Genomic DNA, 21101 nt, shown 5'->3' on the forward strand with positions numbered 1-21101 from the left:
TGCCTCAACATGGTTCACTTAAGGCCGGGTCACATCTGCGCGATTCAACACGCGATTCAACTCGCAACTAATATCACGCGAATCAGAAAAGTTGCTTCTAAGAAGTTGCGCTGATTAGGACATTGCTCTATTGCAAATCAACCCAAATCGACGGCGCAACTTTTATTGCGCAACAAGTTGATACCCGTTTCTAACTACGCGATTCAACCTTCAATTGTATTGCGAGTTGAATCGCGCAGATGTGACTCGGGCTTAACTCTACACATATCATTTCGCAGAAGTGGTCTTCACATGTGAGTGTTTCGAACACATCGGCTTGTATATACATTTATGTATATTTCGATGTATGCGAAACATCAGAACAAAACACAAAAACGCATGGGAGACATTGGCTGACAGACAGTTACTTCATAGCATCTATAATGCAGTTAAATATATCAAAGTTCCTTTCTAGGAGCTTTGTGAACCAAGGAAACACACTTCAATACTTGAACCGTGAAGTCAACCAAAGCCCTGTACATAAGCTTAGGACGATAAGGCGGTTCTGCGAAACGTTGAAAGATCCAGTCGACCGTTTCACAAAGTGAGTATTTGAAACACCTTACAATCCCGTATTTCCCAAATTCATCTTATACATATAGAATATACTGGTGTTTAAAACATACACCAAGTATAATTGTTGGTAAAGAAACAAAACTTGGGGAGAATTCAAGAATTAATTAATGCAAGTACTAAGTAGGTAGCCTAGATTTTTTAACTGTGTTGTACAAGAGCAAGCAACCACAACTATCATTTCTAGGAACTTGGCATTACCTTAAACGCTTAAAGTCATTCTGTTCAATATATCTAACATAACATTTTACAAAATGCATCTTGTGTTGCCCCATGTGATGCTCTTTACATGACCTCCCCATTCCCCCACCCCCCCCACCCCTGTGGTTTATGAAAGCCCAAAATTGGGCCACACGTCATTACCTTATTAGGCTGTTAAAATGTACCAACTGTTAAAATGTACCAACCAATCTGGTGGCAGAATTATGCTCAAGAGACATACTTGTATAAATCGTCAGCAAAAATGAATCAGGTACAGTGCAGTATATTTACGCAGGGATTTGTGTGACAAACATCAGGTTGGGTCTATTGTACTGTACTGTACATCTAGTGGAATTGTTTTCTAACAAGTGTACAGTACAAGAAGTACTTCATATTTTAGGCAAACACTTTTATAAATATTTTTCAAGCACTGTTGTCGATCTTCAGCAGAAGAGGAGAAATTGAACGACTGTTTGGTAGATTGAGTCACTGCCTCCGGAGAAATCCAAAGAATTTCATAAAGCCAAAGAAGAGATGCATTGTACGTGGACGGACAATCGCTCTGGGAGTGGGGACTCTGCTCACTTGTGGACAACTCCGATTTGCAACTGCCAGTTGTCGTGCCGGTACAGGCAGAGACAGTCCGACCAGTCGACTGCTGGAAAAGACCATCGAAGACACTAGCGGCCAGTCAGAATTCGACATATGGCTGTTTCTAAAATTCTTGAGACCAGATTTATTTCTCATATTGTTGTCTGTTGTTGTAAGTATTTATTTTAGCTTATTTACAGGCTCAAGACATTTTCACAAAACAAGAAATTACATATATGTTGTGCAATATTTCTTTCTTTCTTTCTTTTTTTTTTCTTTCTTAAGATTTGGTAAAAGTAACCTTAATTTGATTATATTATGAGTAAATAATGTTTAATTAGGAAATGAAAAAGAAATGGTAGAAAAAGTGTATGTGACATATATTCTAAAATGTTGAGAAAGATTTTCTGCTTTGAAGTTTAAAGTGAAGGTTTTCAGCGTTGTTTTAGGCCATGGCCCTCTCACACGACTTTACAGTTTAACCCCTGGATATTGGTATTCGTCACGCCCATATACCAAAAGTGTGCACAATTCAAACCATCCCTCCTGGGGCACCACAGTGCACCACATCTACGTGTCCCCCGGTGGACCTCCCACAGGGTGCATACATGACTATATTTACAAACTGGTTGCCTGGTGAGTCCCCATTTATACACCTCAGGGGTGAAGAGACAAGGACACAACATAAATGATCTGGCCGGGACTCAAACTTGGAAATCTTATCTGATCAAAAGTCCACTGCCTTAACCACTTGACCACAATGCTCTCTCATATGTGATGGAAAGTATGGGATGACCAACAGTTTGAACACTTTGAGAGAAACAGTGCCCTCTATTTGAACCAACCTTTAAATTTTCAGAGTTTATATTTAAGTTCCGAACAATTCTACCCGTCACATCTTTGTACTTAAATCTTTTATCGATGTATGATATAGCACCAGATCTTTGACACTGTTAGGAGTGAATGTTTGCCAAAGATGGGTTTATAAAAGTCCTATAAAATTACTGTAGTTTAATGATGGCTTCCTTGCAAATCATATTCTCAAAATTTATAATATATATATTTTTGTAAACCAGGTAAGGCTTTTAAAAAAAAATTCCTCTTAGTATGATTATTTAGTCTTTAAAGGCATTGAAGACTCACCCCAAACAGCAAGCCGCCATCTTTAAAAAGTCAACTTTCTGTTGCTTGCAAGTGACGTTTTATTTGTGTCGCTACAAAATGCAGACAGTAATGAAACGTGGTACCTTGTTATCTTTAGCTGGACCTGAGATGTCCATCGCTGTATCGTTTGTACACTGTGCTGTGGATATTGACGGCAGCTGTATTTACTGACTGAACACTAGTGTCTAATTACCAACGGTAGCAAGCTATGTGTGTATTTTCTGGGATCGATGGTGGTGTCTAACACTCATTCGAAACTAGGTCAGATTACCGGTATTAGACCTTTCTTTTTGCGCGAGTCTTCACAACCTTTTAATAGTGAATCCTAACGTTAATGAAGGAATTCTTTCTTTCCCATCCATCAGAGTGCAATAGCCGTAGCTTTCATCAATGTTCAAGTCCCTGTCTACCTCGGTGACCTCGTGCAGGTTGTGTCACATTTCTCTCGTGAATATGCAGGTGATTACATCCAAGAAATCAAGACGCCAGCCCTCAAGTTAGTCTCAGCTTACAGTCTTCAGGTAAGCCTTTTGTTTTGCCGATCCGCAGCATTTGCAGTGTACAGTATATGTGTTTTCTCAGTGCTACCTCATCAGAGTCGTCAGAATGGAATTTTACATTCCAAAATCGGGGGGGGGGGGAGGGGCAGAACCTCTAACCAAACCCTCATTTTTGTCTTCTAACATTATACATTCTGACTAGTAGCTTCCCATTAGTTCTTATCGTATATGGTTGAAGGTCTAGACAAGCTCGACTGTGTGCAGTCTTTGTATTTGAGCCGAGTGCTTTTATCTATTTTCCGGGGGGTAGGGGGGGGCGATGGGGCAAGATTTCAGTACGATAAGAGTGTAGGACCTTTGCTTAGTGTGGAAGGCAGAAATATGTGTATGTGGGAGTAGACGTTTATATTTATTTATGCTCTATATTACACCTGCTATAATTATGATTTAAATATCTATATGACATTTGAAAAGGAGACTAATCTAGGCCTAAATTGTTAACTTATCCCTTTAGAAGAATGTATTCTCCTGAAAGAGAGTGATAGGCTAGATAGCCTACATTTTGACTGAACTTCCAAAATATGAGTATATTGAGAGAAGAACAAGATCTTGAAGATATTGATGCAGGTCCCTCGGCCACCTTCAATGCTTTTCAAACAGCTTTTGGAGGTGATTTATGTTAGTTTGCCAAAATCTTTGTCCCAAAAGCAAAGTTTGCAATCGATCAACCTACAGTAAGATGTCTTCCTAGACTTTGTCGACAGAAAGCACGAGAATGAAATTCATCAGCAACAAAGGACTCCATTCAATTGTGACAAATTTCCATTTTATCCTCTTAAAATCTTATAAAGCAAACTTTCAAATTGGAACTTTTCTTCCAAGTTTTGGGAATATTTACATAGTTAGTCCAAATTCATCACACTGAAATATAAATGTACAAAATTGTGATGGAAAGTAATTTATAGTAAAATAATATAAATTCAAAATGTTCATAAATGTATCTCCATGGTAACAGATCTGCTATGAAGATGTGGTATTTGATCCAACGTATGTGCCAGAAAGCGTTCTCGGCAGTACTGAGAACAAAAACAACTACAGGAATATCTCACTATTAATAAATCTTGTGATCTCAGCAGTTGCTTGTAAAGAAACCAGAAAAACATAAGTAATTCAATGGAGGAATAAACCAAAGTTTACAGATGTTATAATTTGGTTTCTTGTTGTCGTTGAACATTGTTTTTTTTGGCAGGCAATCGGTACAGCCTGCTATATATCCTTGCTCGGTGTCGTCGGTGAAAGACTTGCCACGAGGATGAGGATTTCTCTGTTTGCCGCCCTCTTAAAGCAAGACGTCACGTTTTTCGATACTAGCCGTACGGGAGAATTAGTTAACAGGTAAGCTTCTATGTTGCCATTTGACTGTTGATGGTGTGTAACTGACTGACCACAGCAACAGGCTATGGTTACATAAATGAAGGAATATATGTCAGTATAAAAGAATGTGTAAAAGTAAGTTGGCCTGACGTTTCGATCCTACTAAACAGGATCTTCTTCAGAGGCTGAATGACAAGTAACAGTAACAGAAGGGACAAAAACACGCACAGAATACAGACAGGTTAATGAGCATGGTGAACACAAAGAGGTAGATGTAAGGGGATTAGTAGACAAGGAATGTAGAGAAGAAAGAAAGAAAATATATAAAAGAAAATGCATTGAAGGCACAGCATTGGACATTTGCCAGACATTGTGAATTGAAAAGAAAATTTTGAACAAAATGTTGAAAAAGGGCATTCCAGTAACCTCCTCTAACAAAGGTTGTGTGTTTGACTACCAATTTAAACTGTTCTGGTTGTTTCAGATAAGAGAGATGGATGGAGGGGGGAGGGGGAGGGGGAGGGGGAGGGGAGCAATTGTTCTCGTAATTCTCAGATTATTATGCCATGGCCGAGTGGATCAAGCCGGTGTCATTTGAAGCAATTAGGCTTGTAGCAATCGGGAGGTTCCGGGTTCGATACCCCGCCTAGGTTATAGTAAGGTGGGTTTGTCCATACAAGAGCAGTCTATGGGTTTTCCTATCTGAAATGACTTACTAAATTGAAAAGTTTCCAAATTTGAGTTAAATGGTGCACTGGAAGCCACCTGACGTGTAAGTTGTAATCCATAAGCCCTTGCGGGCTCCTCCCACAGTTTTGGTCGCTTTTGGTCGCGTCGTCACAAATAACTGCTGATTATTATTATTATTATGATTATTTTTTGTAAATGTAATAATATTTAATAATAAACTTTCATTTTATGACTGTGTCACATCACAATCCAGCCATCATCGTGTCAAAATCCAATGGTGGTGGACAAAAGTAGGTGTTAACTGGAGGTGCGGGGGGGGGGGATTGGGGCATTGGTGGCAGTGGCGGAGCGTCCATACAGTCAGAGGGGGCGGATGCCCCCCCCCCACCTGTCGGACTCAAATGGACTGCTGGCGCCCTTTTCAGCTTTTTACCACTTTTTACTTATTCGCGATTATTGACTTTTTTATTGCGCTCTCAAATACCTATTGACATTTGTAACATTTTGTTGGTGTAATTTTCTGACAAAATGGCAATGACACCTATTTATTCTTAGTTTATCTGCAAATTAGCAAGGCCCGGAAAGGGTCTTTTCCGGCAATCTAGGGAGTATCTTTACTCAAAAAAATTGTCTGTACGCCCCGCACCAACCTGTGGTGGCGCTCCACTTAGATAGTGTCGAAAGCACCCCTACAGACCAATCTCGCCCCCCTTGACCAATGCCCCTAGCTCCGCCACTGGTGTCAACCGGGGGGGGGGGAGGTTTGGGGAATTGGTGGAAGGGATGGATTGGTCTAGTTTTCTTTTCATTTAACCTTGTGTGGGAGGATATAATAGTTATTACATAAACTTAGATATCTCCTCAATGTAATTTACTGTGTTGTGGAATGTTTATGTGTACATATGGAATAGATGAGGACTGAATGTACCAAGATCTGTCAAAAGGAGGAGTATTAAAGAAAGTTTACTTTTTCCTTCTTTCGTTTTCGAATGTTAGCCCGGCTGATAAGTGTTTTTCGTGCTGTCACAAGATACCAAAATAACTATCATATCTTAAGTCATAAAATGTACGATGCAGCAAGCCAAAACGTATTTGTAATTTTACAATTCAATTCTGCCAATTCGGTTGAAATTTCACGCTTACAGGTTTGCCTAAAATAAATTTTTTTCTTCTTTTTTTGTCAGGTTGTCTGGGGATGTGCAAGAGTTCAAGAGATCTTTCAAGCTCTGTATATCTCAAGGACTACGTGGACTGACCCAGGTAATCTGATTAGATTTTTTGTGGACTTTTGAGGAATCCCTCCCCCTCCCCCGACCCCCAACATCTCGCCCCATACCTTGCTTGAAGAACATAGACACACACAAGTACTTACGTGTAGACTTTATTTTTCATTTGTGATCGGTTAGCAAGAAAACTGTTTTTTAATACCTAACGTATTACTGTACATATTTTACTTAAATACTTAACCATGTCAAACTCTATTTCATACAGATGCTTGCACTCACCTATATATACCCCCTTCCCCTACCTTTCAGTAATACACATCTTTGATTGAGGAACATAGACAAACACACACACAAGTTCTACTTACATGTAATCTTTAGTTTCATTTTGATGTATAAATTTGTTAGAAATCTTATCTTTAATACACCTCACTTATTTCAGATTTTAATTTACATACTTTAATGCAAAGTTTCCTCTGCTTCTGCGTTTTCGTGCCTTTTTTTTTCCACGAACAGTATAAGCTAGCCATTTAAGGTGCATGCTTTGCCAGTAAAAGGAATTGTTTTTAGAGTCATTGTATGTAAAACGTGAGTGGGGTCTTATGGAAATTAAAACCCGAATATGTTATATAATCTCCTAAAAGAAAATGGGGGGAATTTTTTATGGCAAGAGAAAAGTTAAAACATCATAATGTCTCTCTCACTCATATCTGAGGATATATGTCCTATACCCAATGTGTTTTTTTTTTTTTTTTACTTCCTATTTTTTATGATTTTTGACACTAAAACAATTCTTAATTTTTCTTCTCCTGAATGATTTCTTTTCTTCTGTCTCTTCCTCTCTAGATAGCTGGATCTTCGGTTTCGTTGTACCTTCTCTCCCCGAGATTGGCGATTATTCTGTTTTTGTCCTGAAATGATTTCTGTTCTTATCTCCCTTCCTCTCTAGATAGCTGGATCTTCCGTTTCGTTGTACCTCCTCTCCCCGAGGTTGGCCATTGTTCTGTTCGGCACAGTACCGGTCGTCATCATCCTCGGTGCGTGTTGTGGCGCCCTCTTGAGGAAGCTCTCTCAATCGGCTCAGGACCAGGTAAGATAATAATCCATGACTCGCTATTAAAGCGTCGCGAGTATCGCTGTTCAAACATGCTCGACGATCATACAAATGGTCGCGTTTTTTTAAACTTCTAGAAGTGTTCTGCAGTCGCTGGCTCATAACATCTTGCCCCAGAAATTGAATAACTCTCCCACCCTCCTCGCCCCTTCCTCGTCCCCTCCTCGTCCCCTCCTCTCCCCCTCCTGCCCCCTCCTCGTCCCCTCGTCACATCTTCGGCCCCTCCTTGCCCCTCCTCATCCCCTCCTCGCCCCTCCTAGTCCCCTCCTCGTCCCCTCCTCGTCCCCTCCTTGCCCCCTCCTCATCCCTTCCTCGTCCCATCCTCGTCCCCTCCTCGTCCCCTCCTCGTCCCCTCCTCGTCCCCTCCTTGCCCCCTCCTCATCCCCTCCTCGTCCCACCCTCGTCCCACCCTCGTCCCCTCCTCGTCCCGAATCTCCCTCTTGTCTCCTCGCTGCCTCACCCTCCATTGCTGAGTTATTCTCCTTGTCTTCCTGCTGAGTTTATATCACCTTCAAGTCCTTCTCTCTAAGTCCATTCATCCTCTAAACTGCTCCTCTTCATCTCACCGTCCATTCTCCTGTGGCTTTCCACTCTTTTTGTGACTGACATTCCGGTGGCTGAAGTTGATATCGGAACAAAAATTGCCCAGGAAATTTTTTGGGGTCACCACAGTAGAGCACACCCTCATAGCATTTTGTGTTGCAGAGATATGAATATTTTTCCCAAATGTTGTGATATTCTGTGATTGCATCTGGCAACATAATAATAATAATAATAATAACAACAATAATAATAACAACAACAACAACAATAATAATAATAACAGTTGAATGAATGAGGTCATCATAGAGCACGCCGATTGAGCCTAACCCTTGTCTGTTTTCTGTATGACGTTTAAATAATTTAATCCAAATGAAGAAATTAATATTTCAACGAAAAAGTACATACAAACGACGAACCTGCAAACTTGATGACATTTCTTAATGCAAAGCACATGGACATCTAAGAAGACATTGGAGACGTATCACTTTTGAATGATACTTCAGCAAGAGGATCATGAAAGAAACTTAATGACATCACAGACCACATCCTGTGATCCATGTCCAGGGAGTTAGGGGTGGTTTAGCCAGTCAAAACTGTTTATATTCAATCAACCATTGAATCTCATGTTAGGCTATGGAATTTTTGGAAATAGTTTGGAATAATTTTTTGTATATAGGATCAATTGTGACATTGCCTACCACTGGAGTAGCCCTTTTAATGGCATATCACAGACAACACAAGAAATCTCCTCCGAGTAGTTTCTGGTTGCAGTGTGATGTGAACTTTGAACACCTTACTGAAACTATGATCTTACAAACTTTGTAATTTCAATTTTTTAATAAAATTTTTTACGGTGCATCATATGAATAGATAAGAAGAACAAATGTTCTTTGCTTGTCTCCTTCAATGTCCAAGGTCTCCAGAGCCATGTCGGTAGCGGACGAGGCTCTGGCCAACATTCGGACTGTTAGAGCCTTTGCAATGGAACAACAGGAAGGTGCACTGTTTGAGGAAGAACTCAAGAAAGCAGAGAGATTGAATAGTGTGTTAGGATGCGGTATAGGCTTCTTCCAAGGCTTTAGCAACCTCTTTCTTAACGGTACGTAAAACAAAATGTGTTTAGGTTTCGGAACCATCTCTGTGGTGTATCTCGTCTAATGATTTCGTCCACGTATCCATGGAAACTGGAGTAGAGGTCGGGTGGGAGCTGCCCCCTTGCGATGTTTTTCCAAAAATAAGGGAAATGGAAATTATAACTCTTATGTCCCTCTATATCGCCTTTCTCCCGTATTCCTTAAATTATTAAGTTAACGATTAGCACCGACAGATCGAGACACGACTTGGAGTTTCTTCTCTCCAAAGACTTATTTCTCCCCAAATGCCTTGATTGGTTTCAATGTTGAACCCCTGAATGTGTTTGTTACTGTACATATGCATGGTACGGTTGTCAAGGTTACCTCTCCTCTCTCTGTCCACTCAGGTCTCGTACTCGGTGTGGTATACTGCGGTGGCTACCTCATGTCCAGCGGTCAACTCCAAGCCGGTCAGTTGATGTCTTTCCTCGTCGCGGCTCAGTCGATACAGAGGTCCGTCTCCGTCATGTCCATTCTCTTCGGCCAGGCCATCAGAGGGGTCAGCGCTGGAGGTCGAGCGTTTGAGGTACGGCCAATTACTCCAGGCCAATTACATGCCAGGTTAAGGGTCATTACAAGGAACGAACCTACCGTAATGCCAGTTAGTGTACATAGGAACAGGGATGTGCCCACGCTGGGCGGCGCCGCCAAGCACTAAAAATTACCGCCCAGCACTGTCTTAAAAATCGTGAATCCCGCCCAGCACTATTTTCATCTAAAATTCCGACATTCCTATTATTATATTCAACATAAATTGGGCCTAGCCTATGCCAAAATCATACAAACTAATAAAGCATCAGGTACGCATGCGAGAAACATTACTTACGGCTCTCAATCGGTCCCTTGTAAAATCTCTTTGAAACAAACTAATAACTTTTACCAGGTAGGTAATATATTTACATAAAATATTTATATAAAACCCCCCCCTCCCCTTTCCAAGGGAAAAACTAGGGGGGAAAATAGGGCGGAAAAGGAAAGAAGATCCTGTTGAGAAAAAATTGCACCTTTCCTATAATTTAAATCGATATGTCGATTATTATGTGAGCAGGCTAGTCGGTGATGTTTGGTTTTACAAGTAACAGTTCTTCCCCATTTTGGTATCAAACATTTGCAGTGACACTAACATTAGTAGCTCTTTGAGTGGATTTTGATCAATTAATATGATAAACATTATTGTATAAGACTCTTACTTCCAAATTTTTAGAAAGTTTAAGGTCAACAGTAGGAAAACCATTTACGTATAATCACATCTTCATAATTTATTCATTACTCTAGAATATAATACCCCACACTTGGCCCGGTTTGGTGAAAAACTTGTTGCCAAATTCACAGTAATTTTTTTATTTTTTACAGTTCATCAAACTGGAGCCAGAGGTACCGTTGACCGGAGGCATCACTATTCCTTACCACAGTCTTTATGCAAATGTGGATTTCTCAGATGTACACTTTAGCTACCCAACCAGGCCAGAACAGGTATATCTACTCACTCAGTCTGTAAAATTCCGGGGGAATAGTGAAAAGTAAAAAAAAATATATCTTTTTTAGGGTCTTCAATGTCCTTGATTTCTGAAGTTTAGTCTGGAAAAAAGTGAGAGAAAAAAAATCTTCATATGAGTACTTCTTTTTATGATTATGAACTTAGTATGCAAGTAGTTAGTGGTTTTTTTAAAGAAATGTGAGATAAAATTTAACAGGCATAATTGAAACGGTGATTAAATGGAATGGCTACAGCATGTCATGTTAGGGGTTCAAGGCTCTTCGAAAAGACAACCCACCTCACAAAAATTGGCAAAGTGCTATACCAGTGCAAACACTGTATAGCAGTAGTTATGTACACAGGTACACTAGTATCTTAATATTGGACAAAGTTGAGGGGGCTTTCAAAACTGCTTTGCAAAATTTTGAACACTATATTATTCATAGCATTGGGTTTAACATTCATTTTTCAAAGAGTAAACAATTTTTGAGGCATACTAAGTATTGTGTAGCCTAACATTAGGTTTAGTGTGTAGGCTTCATAGTAAACTGAATTAAAGATGTGTTATTTGAGAAAGTCAGGATATTTCATTTGTTTAACAGTGTGAGAATGATGAAAACAACGTCATAAATTACAAATTCTTTTCTGTTGAAATTCCTTGTTCATGTTTCGTGTATAGAAGTACCACATTGAGTACGAGTAGTCTATTGTTTTTGGTGGAGGTCAAAGGTCATTTAGTGTCACCAGCTGTCAAATTGTGAAAACCTTGTAAACACGATATCTCAAGAAGGGAAGGTCAGACCAATTTCATATTTGGTGTGTAGAAGAACCACATTAAGTACAAGAGGCCTATTGTTTTTAGTGGAGGTCAAAGGTCATGTGGGATCACCCATCATTTGACAGATTTCTTTAACTTTATGAAGATGAGATGTTTTGAAGTGTGATAACAATAGCACCAGTGATGGATGTTTTGTTTATAAAGTAAGTGTTTATTTATTTATCTATTTGTTTGTTTGTTTGCTTGTTTGTTTGTTTGTTTGTTTATTTATTTTTAACATCTAAAGCATCTATGCATATATCAGTATTTGTTTACTTTGGGATTTCTGTTTTGTGCTTTTTACAGAAAATTTTGGATGGTTTTTCTCTGAGCCTTCCAAGAGGTCAAGTCGTGGCCATCTGCGGACCATCCGGTGCAGGTAATTAACGAAATTAACACAGAAATTAATCGTCCAATTAATAAAGAAACAGAATGATACACAGGGCTCTCGATGGTTCCTTTATTTCTTAACTGTTCTAAAATTATTCGTAAATGCCATATATTTGTTATGAACAAATATGCTAAAGTACCTGTATTTTGACCATAATTTTGGATTGAAGGGTTTGGGAAGGAAGGTAAAAAGAAAATTCTGTATCATTGTATTCTTCATAATAACGCATAAACAACGACTCCGAGGTAATATTCCATCGTCAATGTATAATTACATGTGCAATTTGATACCATTAGTATTTAATAATCGTACACCTTAACACCGTCATCTCGACCTGGGGTCCGTGGACCCACAGCGCCAGATTGGTGAAAAAAAAAAAATTGGGGTTAGGGGGCCCAGATGGAGGTCCTAGGAAAACTTGAGGTCAGTAAAATCCTACTGGGTACTTCGAGAACAAATGTTGGAATGAGGTTTGTCTCAATTTTCTTTCGTCGTGACTAACGTTTTCCTGTTATAAAGTTTACCATAGGGCGGTGATCTCGTATAAAAAAGAACCTTGCCCACACTTCCTTTGATGTTTTGCTACCAGGAAGCACAGATCAAAATAAAATAAAACTGTTAGCAAACTGCTTATCCACTAGAGAGCCTGTGTAAGAGAATGTGTAAAAGTAAGTTGGCCTGACATTTCTATCCTAGCAGGATCTTCTTCAGAGGCTGAATGAAAAGTAACAGTAACAGAAGGGACAAAAACACGCATAGAATACAGACAGGTTAATGAGCATTGTGAACACAAAGAGATAGATGTAAGGGGATTAGTAGACAAGGGATGGAGAGAAGAAAGAAAGAAACCAACAGGGGAAAAGGAGAGGTAGGAGATAAACAGTGGAGGGACAACGAGAGGATTAAGGGAAGGGGGTAGGGAATAAACTGAAGAAGGACAAAGACAGAAAGGTGTGGAGAAAAAAGGGGTGGAAGAGAGCTATGAGAAGGGGGTGATGAGGGGAGGGGGTGGGGGAGGGAAGCACAGATGTTAACGATAGTTAGTAGGATATCAATGTGGTGTCCTGTGTAGTCTTACCGCATCCGTCATTCCGTCAGGTAAATCGACCGTGGCGGCGTTGTTAGAACGGTTCTACGATGTCAGCGAGGGCAGTATCACCGTGGATGGCGTCAGCATAAAGGACCTGGATCCCTCTTGGCTGCGAGGTCAAACCATCGGTTATATCAACCAGGTGAGCAACCGTTTGTTCCTGTCCTACCAGACTGATAACACATTACCGTTCATCTCGTTTTATCATTATTTGAAATAGATTGCAAAAAGATTAAATGAGATCGAAAACTCGCGCAGAGTTGGGCTACGTCTGAAATTGCCCAAACTGAAATACAAAACTTGTAAATGAATCGTTAACATTTCCGAGTTAAGACGACACAAGTTGTTGTTAAGCATATAGGTCGATTCACGTCCAGAAAGACATCGCAGTTAACGTTTGGTCATTAAAACCTTGAGTAACTCCTTACATAGTAACTTAATAGTCATATTTCGGAAATGACTTTCTAAATTGAAAAGATTCTAAATTTGAGTTACAATGTTGAATTGGAAGCCACCCGACGTGTAAGTTGTAATCCATAAGCCTGTACGGGTTCCTCCCACATTTTGTAGTCGCTTAATGTGGTAAAAATAACTGCAGATTATTATTATTATGATTATTATGTTATTAAGTTATTCAAGAAATGGTCATTCCTGTTTCAAATATTTTATTAAACCTACATTCTCTTTGATCGGTTGTGGAAAAAAATCTAGGAACCAACCCTCTTTGCTACTTCAGTGATGGAGAACATTAGGTACGGAAAAGCTGGTGCTTCGGATGTGGAGGTAAGCTTAATAAGGGATGACGAGAATTCTTGAAAAGAAAAGTTGATCACAGACATGGGTTTAATGTTCTTCAAAAGCTTTATTTTCCTATTTTATAATATGCTTGTTGAAATTTATCCTTGAAATGTGATACATTTTGGAATTTTTTTACTTGGCTTTTAATGTTCCTCTGTAAGTTAGACTGTCATCAAAATGCAACATTTCTGAAGAAAATATTAATCGTGAATATCTTTGAATAAATAACTTAATATATGTCACCTTATCCATGGTGACATTATTCACTCAGCATGTTGCTAGATGCATTCTTGAGGGCTCCTCTGGAAAGCAGTGCTTCTGCACTGAGCAAGACTACCCTCATTAAAAGATGACAATAATAATAATAAAAAGTAAAAAATTCTTGAAATCACACCAAATTTGAAAAATATATATCTTCGTAGTTAGACTGTCATCAAAATCAAAATGCAACATTTCTGACAGAAAAAAAGTATTAATCGAAGTGAATATCTTTGAATAAATGACTTAATATATTCTAAGTAAGAAAGATAACTAATTCTGATGAGTTACCATGGCGACATTATTCACTCAGCATGTTGCCAGATGCAATCTTGAAAATAACACCAAATTCGAAAAATGTATATCTTTGCCATTACAAATTGCCATGACGATGTGTTTTTCTTGATCCAAAGATGCGGTAAATTTTGCAGCAACTTTGGTAAACATTCGAATTTATCCACAGAAATAGCTCCCTTCAAAATACACTTTTCTATTTCTGTATTCATATTTGAGACTGCTGTCGTGTCTCCATGTTGAGAATTTGTCAGAAAAGAATCATTGCATTGATTTGAGAAGTACCGTAAAATTAAAATAATAATGTGTACACTTGGTATTGCGCCGGTATCCCTCCGAAGACACTCATTGCGCAGCGCCTATAACCGACCGTCTATTATCATTCCATAACCATTCTCAAGTCACTGTGGACAATATACAATGAGCTGCCACAGAGGGCGCTAAATCGTATTTACCGATCAGACACACATATGCCCCCACTCCATACTTATATGCTGAGCACCAAGCAAGATGGCAGTAGGTCCCATTTTTAAAGTCTTTGGTATGACTCGGCCCGGAGTCGAACCCCGAACCTTCCGGCTGATAGGCTAACCAGTACATTTTTTACAGTCTACACAATAACAAAGTAGTCAACTTAACGTTTTAGTTTTATTTCATACTTCTTTTAATATTTAATATAATATTTTAATCTTTTATGAAATTCAAAGCATAGCAGGAATTTCTCGGGGAAAATCGTTTAAGACATGTTTTTTTTTTTTCTCGCTCACCGTCCCGCAGGTGATGGAAGCGGCTGCCGCAGCCAGCGCCCACGAGTTCATCATTGAATTCCCTGAGGGATATCAGACCGTCTTAGGCGAAAGAGGTGTGACAGTGTCAGGTGGCCAGAAACAGAGGTCAGTCTAAGACAGGGGTTCCCTAACTGGGGTGCATGAACCTCCAGGGGTGCGTGAGTCCAACCCAGGGGGTTTGTGAGACGTTTCTGAAAGTCAAAACTAGAGTACTTTTTTGTTGAATTAAAATCTGATATATCTATAATTTAGTAATGTAAAAAAGTCGTACCTTATCGACAAACTCTTTTCGCGTTCTATATGCATATGTTGCCATATTAGTACAGTACCGTGCATGTGATAAATAACTGAATTATGAAACAGACACAGGCCGCATGACTTTGGTGAAGTTGGTGTTCGCATGACAGTACGTCGTGAAGATAAGGAGCTGAGAAAGTAACTGAAAGGTTGGCCAAAGTAATTATTATTATTTTGGAAATTCCAGATGACTTCCATTTTGCCCGACAAAGCAAAGTTAGCATTAATTCATGCTTGAAAATTGTTGTTGAGTAACAACATGCAGTCACTAGCCTGAAAAGTTGGGGGTTCTTGGACAACTCTGACATCCACAGGGGGTTCGTGGGGGGATAAAGTTAGGGAAACTCTGGTCTACAAAGACTTCATGTTTCATCCAAGGCAGCGAACAGAAATGTTGTTTGGAGATAGAAGTGTGGCATGTAGGACAAGGGGGTGGGGTGTGGGTAGGAGGGGTAGTGAGGTTAGCTGGTGGGTGAGTTTGAAACTTGTGCAAGATGTTCAATTTCTTTAGTGAGAATGGGAGACATGTGATGTGAGGCTTGGTGTAATAGTAGACTGGTTTAATAGCAGTGCTAGGTTTTGGGTTTATTGTTAATATTATTTTGTTCTTGAGTTCATAACCAGCTTAAATATTGATTTCTTATATTCTCCCTTCCCCCCCTCCCTCCCCCCTTCAGGATAGCTATTGCCAGAGCCCTTCTCAAAGATCCCTCCATCCTTATTCTCGACGAGGCCACTAGCGCCCTCGATGCAGAGAGTGAACGGCTTGTGCAATCAGCTTTGGACCGTTTGTCAAAAGGTTGGTTGATATTTTACATTATAAAAAGAATTGTAGAAATGTGTTGGGTGTTGTACACATGATATCATGCCATATGTAGGCATATAGTGCAAATGTGTTGGGCGTGGTACATATGACAATGTGCCATATGTAGGCATGTAGTGGAAATGTGTTGGGTGTGGTACATATGATAACGTGCCATATGCAGGCATATAGTGTGAATGTGTTGGGTGTGGTACATATGATAATGTGCCATATGCAGGCATATAGTGTGAATGTGTTGGGTGTGGTATGTATGATAATGTGCCATATGTAGGCATATAGTGCAAATGTGTTGTGTGTGGTACGTATGATAATGTGCCATATGCAGGCATATAGTGTGAATGTGTTGGGTGTGGTACATATGATAATGTGCCATATGCAGGCATATAGTGTGAATGTGTTGTGTGTGGTACGTATGATACTGTGCCATATGCAGGCATATAGTGCAAATGTGTAGTGGCCAAAGTATAGCCCAAATATGCCTCAGAAAGCACCATTTCATATATGAAATTTACTTTATATTTTGTTCCCTGCGGGAGGACCCCCTCCCCACCCCTACATTTGAGTCAGATTCAACCACCTCAGGGCCACCCCCTCTCCTCCCATCCCCTTGATTCACACCTGGAAATATATAGTAGCGTTTCTTTAATGGATGCTTGACACTCTGCCACAAATATTTGCAAAATCAAAATGGCGAATGTGTTGCCAAATATGATTGGATTAGTTTGTTATCTTGTTTTCTAGAGACATGGTACATGTTATAATTAACAGAAGCATTTAACATGGAAAGACTTTGATACCGCTCTAACTAATAAGAGCGATGGGAGTTGGGTTCAACGTTCAGAAATAAAATGGACACTTGATTTTTCATTTCTCTTGTGTATCGAGATGTCCAAAAAGTGCCAAAACAAAACTTGCAGATTCCATCCAATACCAGTTCTCAAGAGTTAAAGATCTAGACCAGAGTATAGCCACAAATATGCCTCAAGAAGCACCATTTCATATCTGAAATTTACTTTTTATTTTGTTTCCTGCTGGTTGACCCCCTCCCCACCCCTGAGACACAGTTACATACATATTAATCCCATCAATTGTCACTCACCATTCTGTCAAAATGACACAGGCAATCTTTCGCCAAAATGTGGTGCCTTTTTATAGCAAAGCATCGTTCTTGCTTCACTGTCCTAAAAGTCCATTTGATATGAACACCTGTTTTTGCAAAGTCACGGTATTGATGATGATTCTTCTGAAAGGTGCAGCTTAGATCCCAGCTTGATCTGTAGCCTTAAAGGCATTGAAGACTCGCCCCAAACCACGTGCGGGCATCTGAAAAAGTTAAATTTCTGTTGCTTACTAGTGACGTTTTGTTCGTGTCGCTACAAAATGCAGACAGTAATGAAACGTGATACCTTGTTATCTTTAGCTGGACCTGAGATGTCCATCCCTCTATCATCTGTACACTGTACTGTGGGTATTGACCGCAGCTGTATGTACTGACTGTACACTAGTGTCTAATTACTGACGGTAGCAAGCTGTGTGTGTATTTTCTGGGATCGATGGTGGTGTCTAACACTTCTGTTACACCTCATTCGAAACTAGGTCAGATTACCGGCATTAGACGTTTCTTTTTGTGCGAGTCTTCACACCCTTTAATTACCCCTAGGAGGAGGTGGTGGAGGAGGACACCTCAGCGAAGAATCAAACTTGATAACTTCATTAGAAAAATGTGTGGAAGTAATTTATATATGCGCCTGGCATCAGTGAAATTTAGGACACTGTCTGGATAAACGTGAGCCCATGAAGATGAGGGAGGGAAAGATTGTATTGACGTCTAGACAAGAGCTTTGAAATTGATTTTCATCTGTATTATTATGATTATCATCATTATCTCTGCTTATAAATAGTCCTGCTAAATATAGGGTGCGAAAAAGATGAAAGCTTGGTTTTAAAGGCTGCTTGAAGATAGTTTTGAAAGAATCCTTTTCTGCAAAGGACAAATCTAAACTTTATCTTGGGGGGGTGTTACGATTGATTGGTTTTTGGGGTTGATCAATTTTGATTGGTTGAAGTATTGATTTATGTATCGATTAAATGATTGATTTTTTTGGTTAATATATTTTTGATTGGTTGATGAAGCAATTGATTGAGTTTTGATTGGTTGATGTATCAATGGATTGAGTTTTGATTGGTTGATGTATCGATGGATTGATCGACTTTTTGGGATGATTTGTTTTTGATTGGTTGATTTATTGATTGATTGATTGATCAAATGCTTGATATTTTTGATTGGTTAATGCATTGATTGATTTCATGGATTGATTGAATTTTGTTAGATTTTTCATTTGTTGACGCAGTGATTGATTGATTGATGTATTGATTAAGTACTCGATTGATTTGTCATTGACCGATTCATTCACTTTTTGATTTAAGCATTCTTTGTTGAATATTTGATTGCTTGATCTTTCACCTGACTTCAGCTGAGCCTTTTTATAATTGTGCAACCATTCCAGAGTAAATCTTGTGTCTCAGTTTAGACCTGTCTTGTTGTCACAGAGTATTTCTCAAACCTTTTACTGTACATTTAATCTCAGTACAGAAATGCTCAATAGGTATTCAATAAGTATCTTGAAACATTCTACACAGCAGGAAAGCAGTGCCTCTGGTCTATGGAACGCCAAAACCGACAAAAATGCAGAAACAAATTATGTAAACCTAAGTCATAATGTGAATACAAAGTTATCGCCACATAATGACCAAGAACAATTTTAGTCCTTATTTGGCACTAATAGCACCTCCACATATTGACCTACAACACTTTACTTTTCATGCGATCCTAACAATGCCACATAATGACCACCAATACCGACAATATTCACAAGTCCTTATGTGGGGATCTCCCATATCGCCACCCTAAGGACTAACGCAGATCGTTAGTCCTTTTGTGTCGATTTGAGTATCCACATAAGGACCAACGAACTGCGTTAATTTGATAATTTGTTTCTGCATTTTTGTCGGTTTTGGCGTTCCATACTGGTCTCAAGTAAGAAGCACTTCAAACTGTTTCCAAAACGTCTTTTATAATTTTGTGAATGCATGTTGTGTGAGAAAGCATGTCTGTTTGTTTGTCTAGATGTATGGAATGTGTTTTTTATTATTCAAGGACTTGATTATAAATCAATCACAGGGAAAGCCTGTTGCTATTAAAACATGTCGTTGCCATGGTATCCATGAGATTAGTCACAATTTCCTGCACGTGAATTATTCCCAGGTTACTTTGATGCTTGAACCTATTTTGTTTTTAAGAAAAATGATTTTTCAAAACCATAAAATAGTTTAATGCGAAACTTGGTAAGTTTCCAAACATATTTTCATATGGGCACGTTGATTTTCATTTTGAAATATATCAATGCAGTGTGGTTAAATGTTGTTAAGGTTGCATGACAAGGTCTACTCAGATGACATATAAGGTTAAGGAAATACCACAAAACAGTTTCAAAATTCTGTAGATTTACGTTTTTTAATCTGAAAGGCATCGTAAATCCACAGAATTTCTTTTAGTTGAGACAGAACTGTTACATGAGAGGTTTCTTTTTTGTAGTGTTATCTCCCCTTTCCTTTAAAACAGTTTAATCTTTTTCTCTCACTCGCTGAGAGTGTTTGAGTAGTCTTGAAAAACATGCTAACATCTTCAAGTTTTGTATTTATAAGGTAAAGAAATCTGAACTTTGATAATAAAAGTCAAAATTTTCAAATGTAGGTCTGTGTCAACAGTGGTATATACATGTGCATTATAAAGCAGCTGTTTGAGTTTCGTCCAAATGTTTTTTGTTTTTTTTGAAAAGAAAATGTAGGAGTATTCCTTTAAATAAAGATCCCAATTAACCAAATTAAGATCATCCTTCTAACCTTTGCAAAAAGTCTAGAGTTTTGTTTGTTCACCAAATGAATGTTACTGAACCGAGTCATAAATTAATCTGATTCAATCATCATTATTTCCTTGGCAAGCGTCTTTTCGTGGTCGTCTAAAACACACATCAGAGCAGATTTCAGACACTCAGAAATGTTCGTCCTTCTCGGCTCACATCTGAAAATGAAACTCGTGTGTTAACAAGTTACTTGTTGTCATGCGAAATTAGCATTGAAAAATGTATCAATTTCAACTCAAATGGCTTCCTTAGAAAGAGAAAAAGGTAGTTCTTCTAGTACAATGGCAGTAAGTGTTCCCCCCAAATGTTTTTCCAAAATTAGTATTCTGTATTTCATAATTGACTATGTCATGTCTTTGTATCTCAACGATCCGCCATTTTCTTCTCTCCTTCAGGACGTACCGTTTTAGTGATTGCTCACAGGCTCAGCACAATACGTAATGCCCATGTGATAGCTGTGTTACACGAAGGCAAAGTACAAGAGGTGAGTGCATACAATACAATAATACACACATTGTATGAACGGTTTGGTGCCCACGCTTTTCCCATTTTATACTTGCCATGTTGTCTTATATGCAGTTCATTTGTTTGTCTTTGCTTGGAAGATATGACATCATTTTAATGCATTTCTGTGAAGGTAATTAATAGTCTGAGGCTATCCCCATTCCTCCTCCCTCTTCTCCCTTCCCCCTCCCTATTTCCCTGCCACTCCCTCTTCTCCCTTCCCTCTCCCTCTTCCCCCTCCTTTTTCTCCCTCCCCTCCTTTTTCTCCATCCCCTCACTCTTCTCCCTTCCTACCTCTCTTCCCCCTCCCTCTCTCTCTTCCACCTCCTCCTCTCCTACTACCCCTCTCCAGCCAGCTAATATTATCTAGAAATCTACCGTGACAAGGAAAGTTAGTAATTTCAACCGGCCGGTTTAAAGTCTGCAGAAGTGAGCAAAGGTATGTCGAACATTAAGAAAGTGGTAGGTTCAGAGTTCATATGTGTTTGCTTATAAA

General features: G+C 39.2%; 1 protein-coding gene across 2 annotated transcripts in view; it reads left to right on the forward strand.

Moving 5' to 3' along the window:
* LOC139983172 (mitochondrial potassium channel ATP-binding subunit-like) overlaps positions 1–21101 on the forward strand; it is a 26805-nt gene continuing 5704 nt past the window's right edge. The window contains exons 1-15 of one of the 2 annotated variants that reach the window (XM_071996553.1): positions 1–583; positions 1261–1576; positions 2934–3089; positions 4318–4463; positions 6317–6392; positions 7305–7445; positions 8928–9111; positions 9493–9671; positions 10499–10618; positions 11746–11818; positions 12929–13062; positions 13632–13703; positions 15048–15163; positions 16033–16154; positions 20497–20585. In XM_071996553.1, the coding sequence (XP_071852654.1) occupies positions 423–583; positions 1261–1576; positions 2934–3089; positions 4318–4463; positions 6317–6392; positions 7305–7445; positions 8928–9111; positions 9493–9671; positions 10499–10618; positions 11746–11818; positions 12929–13062; positions 13632–13703; positions 15048–15163; positions 16033–16154; positions 20497–20585 (2085 nt within the window). In that variant the 5' untranslated portion in view covers positions 1–422. The remainder of the gene's footprint in view (positions 584–1260; positions 1577–2933; positions 3090–4317; positions 4464–6316; positions 6393–7304; positions 7446–8927; positions 9112–9492; positions 9672–10498; positions 10619–11745; positions 11819–12928; positions 13063–13631; positions 13704–15047; positions 15164–16032; positions 16155–20496; positions 20586–21101) is intronic. The other variant, XM_071996554.1, reaches the window with a different exon arrangement.

Source organism: Apostichopus japonicus, chromosome 16, assembly GCF_037975245.1.
Source record: "Apostichopus japonicus isolate 1M-3 chromosome 16, ASM3797524v1, whole genome shotgun sequence".
NCBI classification, from domain to species: Eukaryota; Metazoa; Echinodermata; class Holothuroidea; order Aspidochirotida; family Stichopodidae; genus Apostichopus; species Apostichopus japonicus.